The sequence below is a fragment of the Plectropomus leopardus genome, chromosome 20 (assembly GCF_026936395.1).
Source record: "Plectropomus leopardus strain MGB_pleo_1.0 chromosome 20, ASM2693639v1, whole genome shotgun sequence".
Classification (NCBI taxonomy): Eukaryota; Metazoa; Chordata; class Actinopteri; order Perciformes; family Serranidae; genus Plectropomus; species Plectropomus leopardus.
In genome coordinates, this window is record NC_142195.1 from 29,353,468 (window position 1) to 29,368,805 (window position 15,338).

General features: G+C 35.0%; 1 protein-coding gene across 1 annotated transcript; it reads left to right on the plus strand.

The window, feature by feature from the left end:
- Positions 1-6,866: 6,866 nt before the first annotated feature.
- Positions 6,867-14,453, plus strand: crybb1 (crystallin, beta B1). Its single transcript, XM_042509437.2, has 6 exons — positions 6,867-7,024; positions 7,239-7,382; positions 9,290-9,408; positions 9,539-9,671; positions 11,183-11,325; positions 14,049-14,453. Exons 2-6 carry the CDS (start codon positions 7,260-7,262, stop codon positions 14,224-14,226), a joined length of 696 nt encoding a protein of 231 aa, XP_042365371.1. The 5' UTR covers positions 6,867-7,024; positions 7,239-7,259; the 3' UTR covers positions 14,227-14,453.
- Positions 14,454-15,338: the final 885 nt, after the last annotated feature.

Sequence of the window (15,338 nt, forward strand, 5' to 3'; positions counted from 1 at the left end):
TTAAGTAATGACCCAAAAAAATAGCAAACAATTAGTGAAAAAAAAGAATCAAAACAACAAAACAAAAAATGGAAGGTAAAAATAAAATAATAAATAAATAAAACGAGGAAATGGCCTAAAAACTACCCAATATAATGATAAAGTTGTAAAATAATTTAAGATATATAATTGTGATAATTCTAAATACATAGTTGTCTGGACATTTTCCATATAGTTTATTTAAAAAAAATCTGAATCTTTATTTATTTATTTATTTGCAATTTGCAGGACATTTCTTGTTAAGTTTTTCGTTGCCTTTTTCTCTGTGTTTTTGAAAGAAATTGCACAAATTTGGAGTTAAAAGGTTGAAATGCTTCCAAAAGGTGTCTGAAAGCAGCAAAAAAAAAAGCGAAGATGCTCCAGGAATCATTTTCTAAATTTCTTGCAATTTGTGCAACGTTTTTTACCAAGTTGCTCGTGGCCTTTTTCCCATGTTTTTCATAGAAATTGCAATAATTTGCTCGAGTTTTAAAGCTTTAGGGAGATTTCTGATGGTGTGTACTGCATGTGTGCAAGCCGACAAACAGGAAGCTATTCATCCAGACGCTCAGTGAAGTAATACTTTACATTAATACTCCCTCCGATGACTCTGCGATACGCCGAAACACCACAGAGCTTTAAAACATACAGTTGAACTTTTAGCAAAAACAAAATGTTCCTTATATTACACAATCAAAAGGCTTTTTGACATTTGAAAAGATAAAAAGTTCTCAATGTTTCAACAGCAGCAGGTTGTGGTTTGTTAGTTCACGTTATCTCCTGCTTCGTGTGTGTGTGTGTGTGTGTGTGTGTGTGTGTGTGTGTGTCTTACATAATCAGCCACTTGTAAACAGGAGAGCAGAGGCACTGAACGGGCAGGACGACTCTCCAAACAACGGCTTTAACTCCTGTCAGCTCGAAGGAATTTAACCCTTTGATTCCTTGATTTCTTTAAAAAATATGGAAAGTAAGCAAAAGGCAACTTAGCAAGAAATCCGCCAAAAAATGGCAAAAAAAAAAATAATAAGTAAAAAGCTACAAGAAATTACTTGAAAATGAGCAAAAATGTGAAAAAAGAAAGAAACAAACGAAAACAGAAAAAAAGGAAGTACTAAATGTTATACAAATTGCACCAAATATGTAGAGTCCGAAAATTATTTTAAACAAGCTTGGGGGAAAATGTCTGATGAAAGAATTAAAAAAAGCTAGGTTAAAAACTATATTTATCGTCTATTTTTATGATTATATATTTCAAATTAGGTTAGAGAATTGTTAGAATTTTGCAGTTATTTTTCCCTTTTTTACATTTTTATTTGATTTAATGTTTGTACTAATAGTCAGGTAATTTTCTGGTACATTTAACTAATTTCTTGCTAATTTTGTGGTCATTTCTTCTTTTTACTACAAAGTAAAAACAATAAATAAATTAAAAAAAAACAAGAAAATCACAGAAGGCTTTTACATATGTTGCAAGAGAAAATGTCTACGGAAAAAAAAAATATCTATGAGAAATACTATTTTTTATAGCTTTTTCATGATTACATATTTAAAATTATGTGAGAATTATTATAATTTCTTCAGCCCCTTTTTGTAGGTCATTTCCTTTTTCCCTTTTATTTATTTATTTTACTAACTTTCAGGTCATTTTCTGGTACATTTTGCTAATTTCTTGCTGTTTTTGGGTCTTTCAGGTTTTGGCACTCATTGTCCTCCCACGTTTTGAAAGGAGCCTCGTTGCGTTGATGAGCTTTGAGGCGGTAAAGTGGGAACAACATGAAGCTACAGAGAAGATTTGTGCCTTTTTAATACTGAGATCATTTAAAAATGAGTCTGAAAGCTGTTTCCACTTCAATTCTATGTTTATACGTTATAGTTTTATATATTGTTCGCTTGCTGCAGCTCATAGATGCATAAACTAAAATGTGCAAATACTAAAAGTAAATGAGAGCTACGAAGAACAAAATGACCAAATAAATCATTTTTACCGTCAGTTGTTGACGCTGTTTCCACGATTTCCGCCATTTCTGCTGCCCGGAAACGTCACGCAAACGTCACAACTCGGCAACTCGGGTATCTTCGACATTTCCGAATTTTCCACTCGGAATTACAACTTTGGAGAGCCGCTCACGCGCTCATCACTGCTATATATAAATATATATATATATGTGTGTGTGTGTATGCAAATAGGCTTAATTTCTTTCCAAAACACGAGAATAGGGCAATAAGTACTAAAAGAAGAAATGACCCAAAAATGAGAAAGAAACTGGTTAAATGTACCAGAAAATAAATTCAAATATTTTCCTACAAGCTTTTTTGTCGTACTCATTGCTCCAGGTGATGACATATTGACATATGGTATGCTGTGATAATCATAAATATCTACTGAGAATGTAGTAAATTCAAAATATTCATTTTTGTGTTGTTGTTGGTTTTTTTTTTATCTAAAAACATAATGACAAAAAGCTGACATTTAAACGTCTGAAATTCTGAAAATGAATGAATATTTAGTATTTATGATTAGGACTGATTTTGGTAAATAAATAAATAAATAAAATAAAATAAAATAAAATAAAATAAAATAAAATAAAATCTTAATATATAATAATATAGAATAATGATTTTTGTAGCTTGATTCTGTAAAGCACGTTTTATGTGCAGAGCCATGCAAATAATGTTAAACATAAATATAATATTAAAGTGGGCCTTAAGGGTTAAATTTGACGTACTTTGTGTTACACTGTTACCTCTGTGCGTGTCCTGTGACGTCGGCCCTTCTCTGTCCTGCAGCTCTGCTCAGGTGTGCTGCGTCACCTGACGAGCTGCACCTGCAGGGCTGATCAGGCTCTGCTGCAGAGCACAGAGGCGCCTGCAGTTTGGGAGGTTTAGTTAGATTCTTATCTGCATGTTTTTGTTCATGAATCTCGTGGATTTGATTGTTTTAAAGGCTCTCGTGATGAAAAATGGCAACATAAATAAGTAAAATGTAAATTTATAGAATATTTATATTATAAATATAAAAATATACAAAATTAAAAACATAATTTTAGAGCACATGGATATGAAAAATTTGGAAATAAGTTTTAAAAATAAATAAATATAAATCTAAAGAAATATTAAACAACAAACTGCCATAAAAATAAATAGATTGTAGCAATGTGCAAATAAATCCATCAATAGTTTTATTTCAGTAATATAATCTATACTTTTTTGAAATTCTCCATGATGACTACTTTTACTTTTCAGTATTTCTAAACTGCGACATTGTTACTTTTAATTAATAAAAGATCTCAAAATACATTAAATTAAATTAGCCTTTAAATTTGTTTTTCCTTTTGCGAGATTTATTAACCCTTTAAAACTTAAGCAGATTTGAACAATTTCTGTCAAAAACACAGGAAAAAAGGGCAATGACAAACTCGATAAGAAATTACTCCAAAAAGCAAATAAAAAGTAAAGAAAAAAGAAAGATATGGATAAATTACCTGAAAAGAGTGCTTATAAATAAAAATATCAGATTTCACGTCTCACAGACATGACGGGTCGTCATCAAAAGAGCAATTGTTCCTAAAACATTAAAGGCCGGGTTTATTGGGAGAGTCAGAGGGAGTCAAAAATCAATACGTTTCTTCCATTTGGGATTATTATTATTGAATTTTACGTCAGTGTGTAAGAGGACCAAAGGTCACGGGGTCAATCGCTTTCACGGGCGTCTTTATCTCTGGATCATGTTGACCACTGAAGTCTGAAGTCGCTGAAGTCACCACACTGTGACTTTTAAGATTTTAATAATTATTTTTTACTTTTTTATCTCCTCTACTTATTTTATTTTATTTTATTTTATTTTATTTTATTTTATTTTATTTTATTTTATTTTATTTTATTTTATTTTATTTTATTTTATTTTATTTTATAGACTTGTAAGTGTGGATTTTATAAAAATACAAATGTAAACATGAGTCTTCCATCAAAAAAAGACCAAAACTAACAGTGAATACTGAGTACTGTGTGCATGTCAAAGCCTAATATATCCAAATATTTGAGATATGAGTTAAATGTAAAATTTTTGCTACATGTAATCATCTAAAATTGGCAAAATTTTGATTAAAATCTGGATCTTTTCTATGTATCTACCGGAGAGAAAAACTGAGCAAGATTACTTTTGGCGGGAACTTTTTGCCCGTCTGCCAAAAACAGTATTAAGGTTTGATCTGCGGCCCTGATTTATGACACACAGATTACACAGCAGGATCAGTTCACACCTAATCTGCACGTATCAAACACAGTTTAATCCAGCTTCCATGGAGGAGATCATCACATCTGAGGTGACATAATCCCGACATAATCCAGGCTGTAATCCAAAAATCATCTCCTACAGCAACCTTTATTTCACCCCCAAAAACCAACGAGGAAAAAAAAACGACTTTATGCACACCAGACGGATGCTGCTGAAATTCACACAGTGCCTCAATATTTAATTTAATTTAATTTAATTTAATTTAATTTAATTTAATTTAATTTAATTTAATTTAATTTAATTTAATTTAATTTAATTTAATGTTTAACCTTTCATTTATTCAACAAAAAGACAACACATTTAGCGCAGATGAGATGTTCACAGTAAAGTTGCATACTTATCGTATTTTTCATGTCGATCTTCAACACTACTAAGTACTCACTAAATGGAAATATTACTGCCCAGAAAGTACTTATTAATCGGCATATACCTCCCACTTTGCCATTTACAGTCTGAAGAAAAAAGCACAAGAAATATGTCTGACAAAACAGTAATAATAAAAAAATTATAATCATGATAAAATTACGTAACTTTCTCCTACAAATGAAACCCTTTTTAACCCTTTAATCTTGATCTTATTCAGAGCTAAGGGAAGACGGCAAAGATCAACTAAGAAATTAATAAAAAGTTGGAAGAAAATTATCTTAAAATCAGCCAAAAAGGAGAAAAAAAACTCTGCCTCAAGAAAGTGCTTAAAAATTAAAATGGATTTTTTCAGTATCATAATTTTAAATAAATAGTTAAAAGAATTATAAACATCATTTTTTTGATGTTTTTCCCTCATTTTTTGATCATATCTAATTATCAGCGCCAGGTAAACAACCGATGTCGATCCAGATGTTAAAGAATTAAGCAATAAAACTCACACTTGCTCAGCTCATACGCTCGAGTCTTTTGAGTCTCGAGTCTCACTCTGACTTGTTCTGATATGACAAGTATTTTCGACGTGGTTAACCCTTTGAAACCTGGAGCAACTTCACTTTTGTGTTCAAACTTCTTTTACAAGTATTTACACCTTTGAACCTATTTCTTTCAAAGACATAGGAAAAAGACAACTTTGTACAAGCTTATTATAATTTTCAAGCATTTTTAAGGTAATTTCTTTTTTTAAAACCTTTTTTTATTCATATATTTATTTTTTCCTATAATGGTCTTGCACTTTTTAATTTATTGATTATTTCTTGCAAATTTTTGGGTCATTTCTTCCTTTGCTGCAAATTGGCTTCTTCATTCAAAAGGTTAGTATAACTTAAGATAGATGTGACTGTTTGTAGCTGTGCTAAAATTTAGCATCTGAATACTATGTTATGCAGCATTAGCTCGTTTTAGAGGATGTTTTTGGAAATACGCTCACTCGCTCTCTGACAGTTTGACGAAGAGAGAAAGAAAAATGTGAAAAAAGTAATGTATTTTTGTTTTTGTTATTTCTAATAGGGACACAAAAATCAAAATAGTTTAAGAATAAAAATGGTACGTGAGTGCGTGAGTGATGGATCTAAGTTTTGTAAAAACAGAATTGACTTTTTGTGTCACACGGGACACAAACAGCGGTGTAATGAGTGTAAGTCTGTGTTTGTTTGACCACCTCCTCTTCCTGTCACCCGACGCAGACTTCCTCGCTCTTTATACGTCACTGCTTCGCTCTGCGCGTCAAATATTGTTGGGATGGTTTCACACTCGAGTTAGTCGAACGCTCGGTGAGCCTCACTGATGCGAGAGGGTGTCTGGTGTCGGTTTTGCAAACCGAGTGTCCCTCAGGGAGCTCAGAGCCCTCAGTTGTATGTTTTTGGCCCCTCTGTTAAACACCTGATATTTGTGAGATCCCTCGTCTGTGGGGACTCACGGGGACAAAATCTCGTTGCAGCAATTTCTTTCCACTTCTTTAATCTTTTTTAATGTAAAATCATTTTAAATATATAGTTATAATAATTATAAACATTGAGTTCTGGACACTTTCACAATTATTATTATTATTATTGTTATTATTATATATTTTATATATTATTTTAGTTTCTTCTTTTTTTCTGAACAAACTTTAAGTTAATTTTTTGTCACCCCTTACAATTTAAAAAAAAAAAATTTTTAGATTTGTGGGACATTTCCTGCCATGTTTCTCATTACCTTTTCCCCATATTTTTAAATGAAATTAAACCAATTTACTCATGTTTTTAAACGGGTTAAATAGTTTGTGTGAGGCGTCTGAATGAAGCTATCAGGTCATTTCCTGTTCTTGATGTTTTCCATTTATTTTCTTGCACATTTTTCTTATGTCTTTCTAATCACCAGAGAAATGAATTTGCTCAAGTTTCAAAGGGTTAAAATCTTTGTTTCCAGAGAACATGTTGGACGTCTGTAGGTGTTAGAGAGGAGGGATTTACCTCTTTGTGCCCTCTGAACCTTTGCATTCCTCCTCTCTACATGCGACTATAGCTTACAGCCCTGCCACACCAACGCACGGGCGAAAACGCCTCGGTCAGGGCTTTCCTTTGACAGCAAAACGCTTACAGGCAGGCCAGAGGGGCCGGCGGCGTTTCCAGGCTATGCGATGACCCGGTGGCTTTGGCTCGGGCCAACTGTGATGACGAGAGGCTTTCTATTGTGCTGTGAGCCTCTACGTTTGGCCTTTGCCAGAGTATAAAAGCTCGGGTCGAGCGTTGAAGGCACCAGCACGAGCCAGCCTCCCACACGGCACTGCAAGCTAGACTAACGCAGGTAAGGACACACAGACACAACAGAACATCCGCACACACCCAGAGCCAGAGCCAGGGGCCCACACCCTGCCCTCACACCCGGCCAAAGCGCCCTCCGCCTGGGGAGCCCCAAATGAGCCTCCCTCATAAAACCCACAACCACCTCAGCCCTCTGACAGTGTCAACACCGCAGCCCTGTCACATCCATTTACACCTCTATTTCTGGTCTCCCCCAGACTCTCCTGAAGCCCCTCACCATGTCTCAGACTGCCAAGTCCGCCTCCAGCCAGGGCACCGATGCCAAGGACAAGGGAGCCCCAGCTCCTGCTGCCTCCAGCAAGGCCACCAAGACCGGAGAGCCTGGCATGGGATCCTTCAGAGTGAGTCCGACACCTTTTTTTAATACACAGACGGTTTTATTTAAAGGCACCAAAATTATAAATAAAATATACACTGTAAAACCTGAGAAGTTGATTTTACTTTTTAAAAAAAACTAGAAATTGCTTTGAAAAATTCAGTCGTATTTGCATAATTTTGTGAAGTTGTTGCAGCCTTAAAATGACAAGTTTATTTAAATCCATCTGTCTAAGTTTTAGCAACTTCAGAAAATTAAGTTTATTCTTTGTAATGATCAAGTTACTAATTACAAAGACAACATACAATGTTAAACCTAACAAAGTGGTTTTATTTAAAAATAATTAATAAATCAAATCAAATCCAGGAAATCAATTAGATAAAACAATCAATCTTAATCGATGTTTCCTTTACATTTGGTTGTTATGTTTACTCAAAATTTGGTCAAATTTACATGATTTTGTGAAGTTGTTGCAGCCTAAAAATGATGATGTGTATTTCGCTGGTTGCAAACTGGTCAAAGATATTTGTGTATTTGTGTTCTTAAACAAACAAACAAACAAACAAGTAGCAGATCTCCTAACTTCATCAAAGGCAAAATCCTCTTTGTCATGTTTAAGTTAAGTCAGACGAACTTAGTTTACTGAAGTTGCCAACACTAAGAAAAAGCATTGAAATTTCAACTGTCATTTTTAAGTTGCAACAGCTTCAAAAAATTAAATAAATACAGTTAAATGTCAAGTAAACGTATCAATTAGATGTAACGTAAAGATAAATTAAGATTTACAGTTATATTTACCTTCCTTTTTCAAGGCAGTCAGTTTTTAAAATGTATTAAGTAAAATCAATTTATTAGGTTTTACAGTGAATCTTCCTGTCCAGCAGATGGTTTTATTTGCACGTTTTTGAAATGAACGCAGTTAACTCTTTGAAACCTGGAGTGAAATCACTTTAATTATGCTGCATCAGATGCCTTTTGAAAGTATTGAAACCGTTGAACCCAGAGCAAATTGTTGTGAGCTCTTTAAAATTATATTGCCTACAAAATTCTTATAATTTTTAAGCATTTATTTGCAGGCAATTTCCCTTTTTTTAAATTTCTTTCCTTTTATTTATTTATTTATTTCACAAATTTTCAGATGATTTCCTTCTAAATTTTTGGGTCATGTCCTCTTCTGTCGCTCACTCCACACTTTTTATAAGAAATCAATCCAATTGGCTTCAAAGGGTTTACATTACTAAATTCATGTTTCTCAGACATTGCAAAGAAATCGACAGGCATATTGAATTGAAAATCCAATAATTTATTAGATTTTGCTCTTTTTAGGTAATTTTTAACAATTCTCACTCTTTTTTTTATTCTAATATAATCTGAACACAGAGCAACGTTACAAAGGGTCAAATATCTGTAGTGCTCGATGCACTCACTCCACTCAATCTGCATGACTTTAACAATAGAAAAATAAAATAAAATAAAATAAAATAAAATAAAATAAAATAAAATAAAATAAAATAAAATAAAATAAAATAAAATAAAATGGACATATTTTACTCGCTTAAAAAAAAAAATTCTTCCAGTTTCTTGTTGCTCATTGTCTTTTCTCCCACGTTTTTCAAACAAAATTTGTGACGTGTTTTAAAGGTTTAAAGTTGTCCAAATCAAGAGGAGAATATCCAACTCCCTTTCAGTAGCATACAGAAGTTTTAAAAGTTTGATTTTTGAAAAAAAAATTTATAGCAAAATAGATTTGCATCGTCTGCAAAGAAGTTTAGAATTGAGGGAACTGAGTTCATGCTTTATTTAGACTTTTAGTCTGGTTTTATGAGGCCAAGACACAGTTTCCTCTGGTTTTATAGATTTATAATATTATTGTGGGACTCAAAGAGGACGCTGCAGGGACATGGTGTAACTGGTTCTGTCTCCTCTGTGCAGATCATGCTGTTCGACCAGGAGAACTTCCAGGGCAGGATGATCGAGATCCAGAATGAGTGTATGAACGTGTGTGACCGTGGCATCGATAGAGTGCGTAGTATCATTGTGGAGTGCGGCCCGTAAGTGGACACATGACCTCTGTGTATTGACGTGTAAATTTATTTCACTGTCATCTCTCCTCTAATTCTTCTCTCCTGTCCTGTCCAACCTCTTGTGCCCCCCCTGTGCCTGGCGGACCCCCTCTTCCAGCTTTGTTGCCTTTGAGCAGACTAACTTCCGTGGGGAGATGTTCATCCTGGAGAAGGGAGAGTATCCTCGCTGGGATACCTGGAGCAACTCCTACCGCAGCGACTGCCTCATGTCCCTCAGGCCCATCCGCATGGTACGACCGGATATATTATCTTATACACACTTAAAAAAAAAATAGCTGATTTAACGTAAAGAAAAAAGTTAGTGTCCATGCTGCTTTTCTCTGAGTTGACTGAATTTGAGGAGACAAGTTGATTTGTACATAACTAGAAAGAAACTAGTCGTTTCACCTTAAAATTGTTAGTTTCTGTGTCACTTTAAATTTTTAAGTTGATTGAATTTGAGAAGACAAGTTGACATTAATTTGTAATAATTCAAAACAAACAAGTTGTTTCAACTAAACAAAAAGTTAGTCTTCATGTTGCCTTTAATTTTTTTTATTGAATTGGATAAGACAAGTAATGTTTAATGGTTCAAAGCAAAAACAGAAAGAATGAAAGTAGTTGTATCACCTTAAAAAATTAGTTTCCATCCTGCCTTAAAATTCTAAGTTGACTGAATTTGAGAAGATGTAATTTGAATCTCTGAATTTTAAAACCTAAAAGCTTTAATAACATGGGCAAATGTTGTCACTGGTCTTACACAGATGTATGAAGGCATTAGCAAAATACTACCTTTAGCTGGCGAGAGATATCCTGTGGTGAAGGGCTCAGAGTTTAGTAAGAATATTTACACAAAATAAACAAACAGTGTAATGTTTATATGAAATTTAACTTGTTACATGAGAAGGGAGAAAACTAAGGCAGCAACTAACAATTATTTTTCATTTTTAGCTATTTTCTGGATCCAAAACTGTCAGAAAATTATTTTTAAAAAGTAATAATAAAAAAATAATAATATAATGATAATAATAAAGAATTGCTTTTTATAATTCTCAGAGCCCAAGCTGATATTTTCAGATGTCTGGTTTTGTCCGGCCGATGTCCAAAAATAATAATAATTTAAAAAAAAAAAAAAATACTGTCATTAATGGCAAAGAAAAGCAACATTTTTTTGGCATTGAAAATCTACTAATACTAATAATTGATTTTTCAGAAAAGTTTGTATGGCTCAGACTTAAGTAGTCTTTTATATTTAATTGGAAATGCTATAATTATGTTTATTGCTGTCTATTTAATCTCAGATTGCAGTCTTAAGTTTTGGAAGACAAGGCAAATACATTTATGTAGCACATTTCCTCAACAAGGCAAATTAAAGAGCTCTACACATAAACCATTAAAAGCATCAAGACAAAATGCAAAAGAAACACATAACGCCATTAAAGAGCTAAAGAATAAAAATAAAATTAAAAACAAGACCAAGACAGGTATAAAATACAAGAATAAAAGTTAGAGTGCAGTGTGAGAAATAAAAATATAATTTAATAAAATAAAATCAAAAATAACAATAAATATTATAAATATTATATATAAAATGCTTGATGCAACAAAAGACTTTCATAGTAATCCATCCAACAGATGCTGATATATTTCACTGCGGATAAGTGACAGAGCAACACTGCCATCCTCAGAGCTGCAGCGTGATGACAAAAATAAAACTCATTCACATAATATAAAGACTAACTCTAAATTTTCCTCCCTGCAGGACAGCATGGAGCACAAGATCTGCCTGTATGAGCTCTCCGACTTCAAGGGCAACAAGATGGAGATCCAGGAGGATGATGTGCCCACCCTCTGGGCGCATGGCTTCTGTGACAGAGTGGGCAGCGTGAGAGTCCCCGGAGGAGCGTGAGTAGACACAATAAATGAATGAATAAATTGTGTGTTTTTAAGCTGGGTGACAATGAGAAAAGACTCCTTCATGCAGCCTGAGAGTAAATGCATTTGCTCATGTTCCATATATAACCGCAGCGGAGGCTCTGCAGTGTGCACATTGTTCTGGACGTAGCTGCAGAGGAAGCTGCAGGCCTCCCGAGTTCCACTACAATGTGGTTGTTCATAAAAAAGTAGGATGGTATGTCATCACAAGGAAAGCTTGTGAAAGCCGAGTGCGTGGTGTTTTGTTTGTAGATGAATGTGTATTTTTAGACAGGAAATTTTCCTCGCATATTTTTATGACTTCCAAGTTTCACAGTGAAATACACAAGCATTCCACCACAAATCTCCAGAACAACTTCCTGTCACACACCCTACAAACGTGTGGAGCTCAAGATATTCCCACATTTGGTGTCTGGATGATGGTGGTGGTATTCAGGCATCTAGAGGATCTCTAAAATCTCCCAAAGGTCCACTAGTACCACAAGAACCCTTTACAAGACTCCTGGAACCTCTCAATGACCACTAAAAACATATTAATGGCCACTAGAACTCCTTAAAGACCCATCAAATCTCTAGAACATTATAAGTTACTGCTACATCTTACACCACCGCTTGAACCTCCCAAAGGACAACTAGAAGTTCTTAGGATCTCTAGAACCTCAATAATGACCCTCGTGACCTCTAGAACCTTCTTAATAACAGTGAAACCCCTCTTGACTTTTTGAACCTCCCGAAAGGCCACTAGAACTTCTTTAGGGACTCTTACAATTTCATAATTTACAACTAGAATCTCTTGAAAGACCCATAGAGCCCCCTCAATGACCAATAAACCACCTGGACTTTTTTGAACCGTCTGAAGGACTCTTGGGACCTTCTCAGTGACTAGAACCTCTTAAAGACCCATCAAACCTCTTCGATGACCAAGATGACCTCATCCGATTACCCTGAGAACACCTTACAGGACAACTGGGACCTTCCCATTACAACAAGACTTTCTTAAATGACCACTAGAACCTCATCAGTGACAATGAGAACTTCTTAAAAGACCCTAGACCCCCCTCAATGGCCACTAAACCACTTGGACTTCTTGAACCTTCTAAAAAACTACTAAAACTTACTCAATGACCACTCGAGCTTCCTCAGTTATCACTGGAACCATTTTACGGACTCATAGAACCTCATCAATGACAATTAGAATCTCTTAAAAGACCCTCAGAGCCTCTTTAATGACAATTAAACCACCTGGACTTCTTGAACCTTGTGAAGCACCACTGGAACCTCTTCAGTGACCATTACAACTTCCTCAGTGATCACTAGAACAACTTTTTGGAATCATCAATTCATCAATTTTAACAAGAACCTTTTACAAAACCATTAGAGCCTTTTAAATGACTATTAACCACCTGGACCCCTTGAAGTTTCTGAAGTACCACTAGAACTTCCTCAAAAATAATTAGAACCTCTGTAGGGGCTCACAGAACCTCATCAATAACAACTGGAACCTCTGCCAAGACTCTCAGAGCCTCTTAAATGATCATCAAACCACCTGGACCTCTTGAACTGCCCAAAGTACCACTAGAACTTCCTCAGTGATCACTAGAACCTCTTCAAATATAACTAGAACCACTTCTGGGACTCCTAGGACCTCATCAATGACAAGTAGAACCTCTTATTAGACCATTTCAGCCTCTTAAATGACCATGAAACCACCTGGACCTCTTGAACTCCTTGAAGTACCAGTAGAACTTCATCAGTTACCACTAGAACTTTCTCAGTGATCACTAGAACCACTGTAGGGGCATGTAGAACCTTATTAATGATAAATAGAACCTCTTACAAGACCATTAGAGCATCTAAAATGACTATTAAACCAACTGGACCTCTTGAACCTTTTGAAAGACTACTAGAACTTCCTCATTGACAATGCAAACATCCTCAATGGTCACAAGAATGTCTTCAAACATCACTAGAGCCACTGTAGGCGCTCATAGAACCTCAACAACTAGAACCTCTTTAATGACTCTTCAACCACTTGGACCTCTTGAACTTTCTGAAGTACCACTAGAACTTCATCAGGGACTATTAGAACGTCCTCAGTGATTATTAGAACTTCTTCATTGATCACTAGAACCACCTTAGGGGCTCATAGAACCTCATCAATGACAACTAGAACCTTTTCCAACACCCTTAGGGCCTCTTAAATGATTATCAAACCACCTGAACCTCATGAACCTTCTGAAGGACCACTAGAACTCCCCACCTGTCTACTCAAACTTCCTCCGTGTTCAATAGAACAACTTTAGGGACTCCTAGAACCTCATCAATGACAACCAGAACCTTTTGCAAGACCCTTAGAACACCTGAAATGCCCACTTAACCACCTGGACCTCTTGAACCTTCTGAAACATCACTTAAACTTACTCGATGACCACTCAACTTCCACAGTTATCACTAGAACCATTTTAGGGACTCCTAGAACCTCAACAACGACAATTAGAACATTTTAAATGGCCTCTAGTCTCAATAAATCCTATAGTGTGAGAGGAATAGAGAAATTGTGTGTTAAAGTTTAAAGAGATACCAAAAAATGCCACCACAGAAACAGCTTAAATTCACAAAATAAAGTGACTCTGAACTATGAGAGTGAAGTGACACTCAGCATTAACCGTCCACGTTCTCCATGTCTCCCACAGCTGGGTTGGATACCAGTACCCTGGATACAGAGGCTACCAGTACCTGTTTGAGTGCGGTGATTACAGACACTACAACGACTTCTGCGCCTTCCAGCCCCAGATCCAGTCCATGCGTCGTATCAGGGACATGCAGTTCCACCAGAGAGGATGCTTCACCTTCACCTCCGCCAGCAAGTGAGCGACGCCCGCTGGCCGTCTGGTGCTGTCGTAGCCATGCAGCCCTCTCAGCTTTTTATTTCTCCAAATGCCCCCCACACCCCTCCCCTTTTTCTCCAATCCTTTCCTAAATCTCCACCATCATCGCTCCATCCCAAAGGAAAGACAGAATGAGAGCAAACACACAGGACAACATTCACTGACTTTTTATGGTGCTAAAAAAATAAACATGTTGTGAAAAACCTGAAACCTCCCTGGCTGGATCGCCTTTATTGTCTCTACAGGAAAAAAACAACAACAACAACAACAACAACAATTCAATTTTTTGGATAAAATTCTCTATGAATTAATGATGTGTAGTTGGTTTTATGTTTACCTCATATTTAAAAGTTTTTATTTTTATATTCCAGGTTTTATAGCTATTTTTACATTTTCTTTGGTTGAACATAATTAATATAGCAAAATGTTCTTTTTAACCTAAAATAATTACACATTAACCGATTTTTTCATTTATATTTATATGTATATGTATTTATATGTATTTTTTGTATAATATATAAGAAAACTGACATTTATAGCATATGGTCAATACAGTATTACAGACTCTTTAGGTGAATAAGGATAGTTTTGGGGATATCTATCCCATTGTTTTTAAACTAAAGATACAGAAACATGCAGTATATAACTTTTTTTTGTGGTTGGTGATTAAATTATGATATCCCACACATAATTAGGGTTGCTGCACAGAGCCATATATTCATATAAAAAAGATAGTAAAAAAAACCCTCAGATGTACATTTGAGTAATTTCAGAAGTTTTGAAAGTCTTTGCTGCTTTTTAATTTGGTAACTAAACAGTTGAACAGAGGTGTGAAATAGATCCTCTACTTTATTAAAAGTACCAATACAGCGATGAAAAACTGGGTATTTTTATTTCATGGTTGTTATACCAAAAGGAAACAGGAGGTGGAGTAACTTCTCTAAGCATAATGTACATTTGTAGGTTCCTTTGTAGCTTATAAATTCAATATATTATTCCAGGATGCTTTTTTTAAATTCCATTAATATATATTTTTGGACTGAAAAAGAAATTAATTTGGAGACATAAATAATTCAATGAAAGAGCTCATACCTG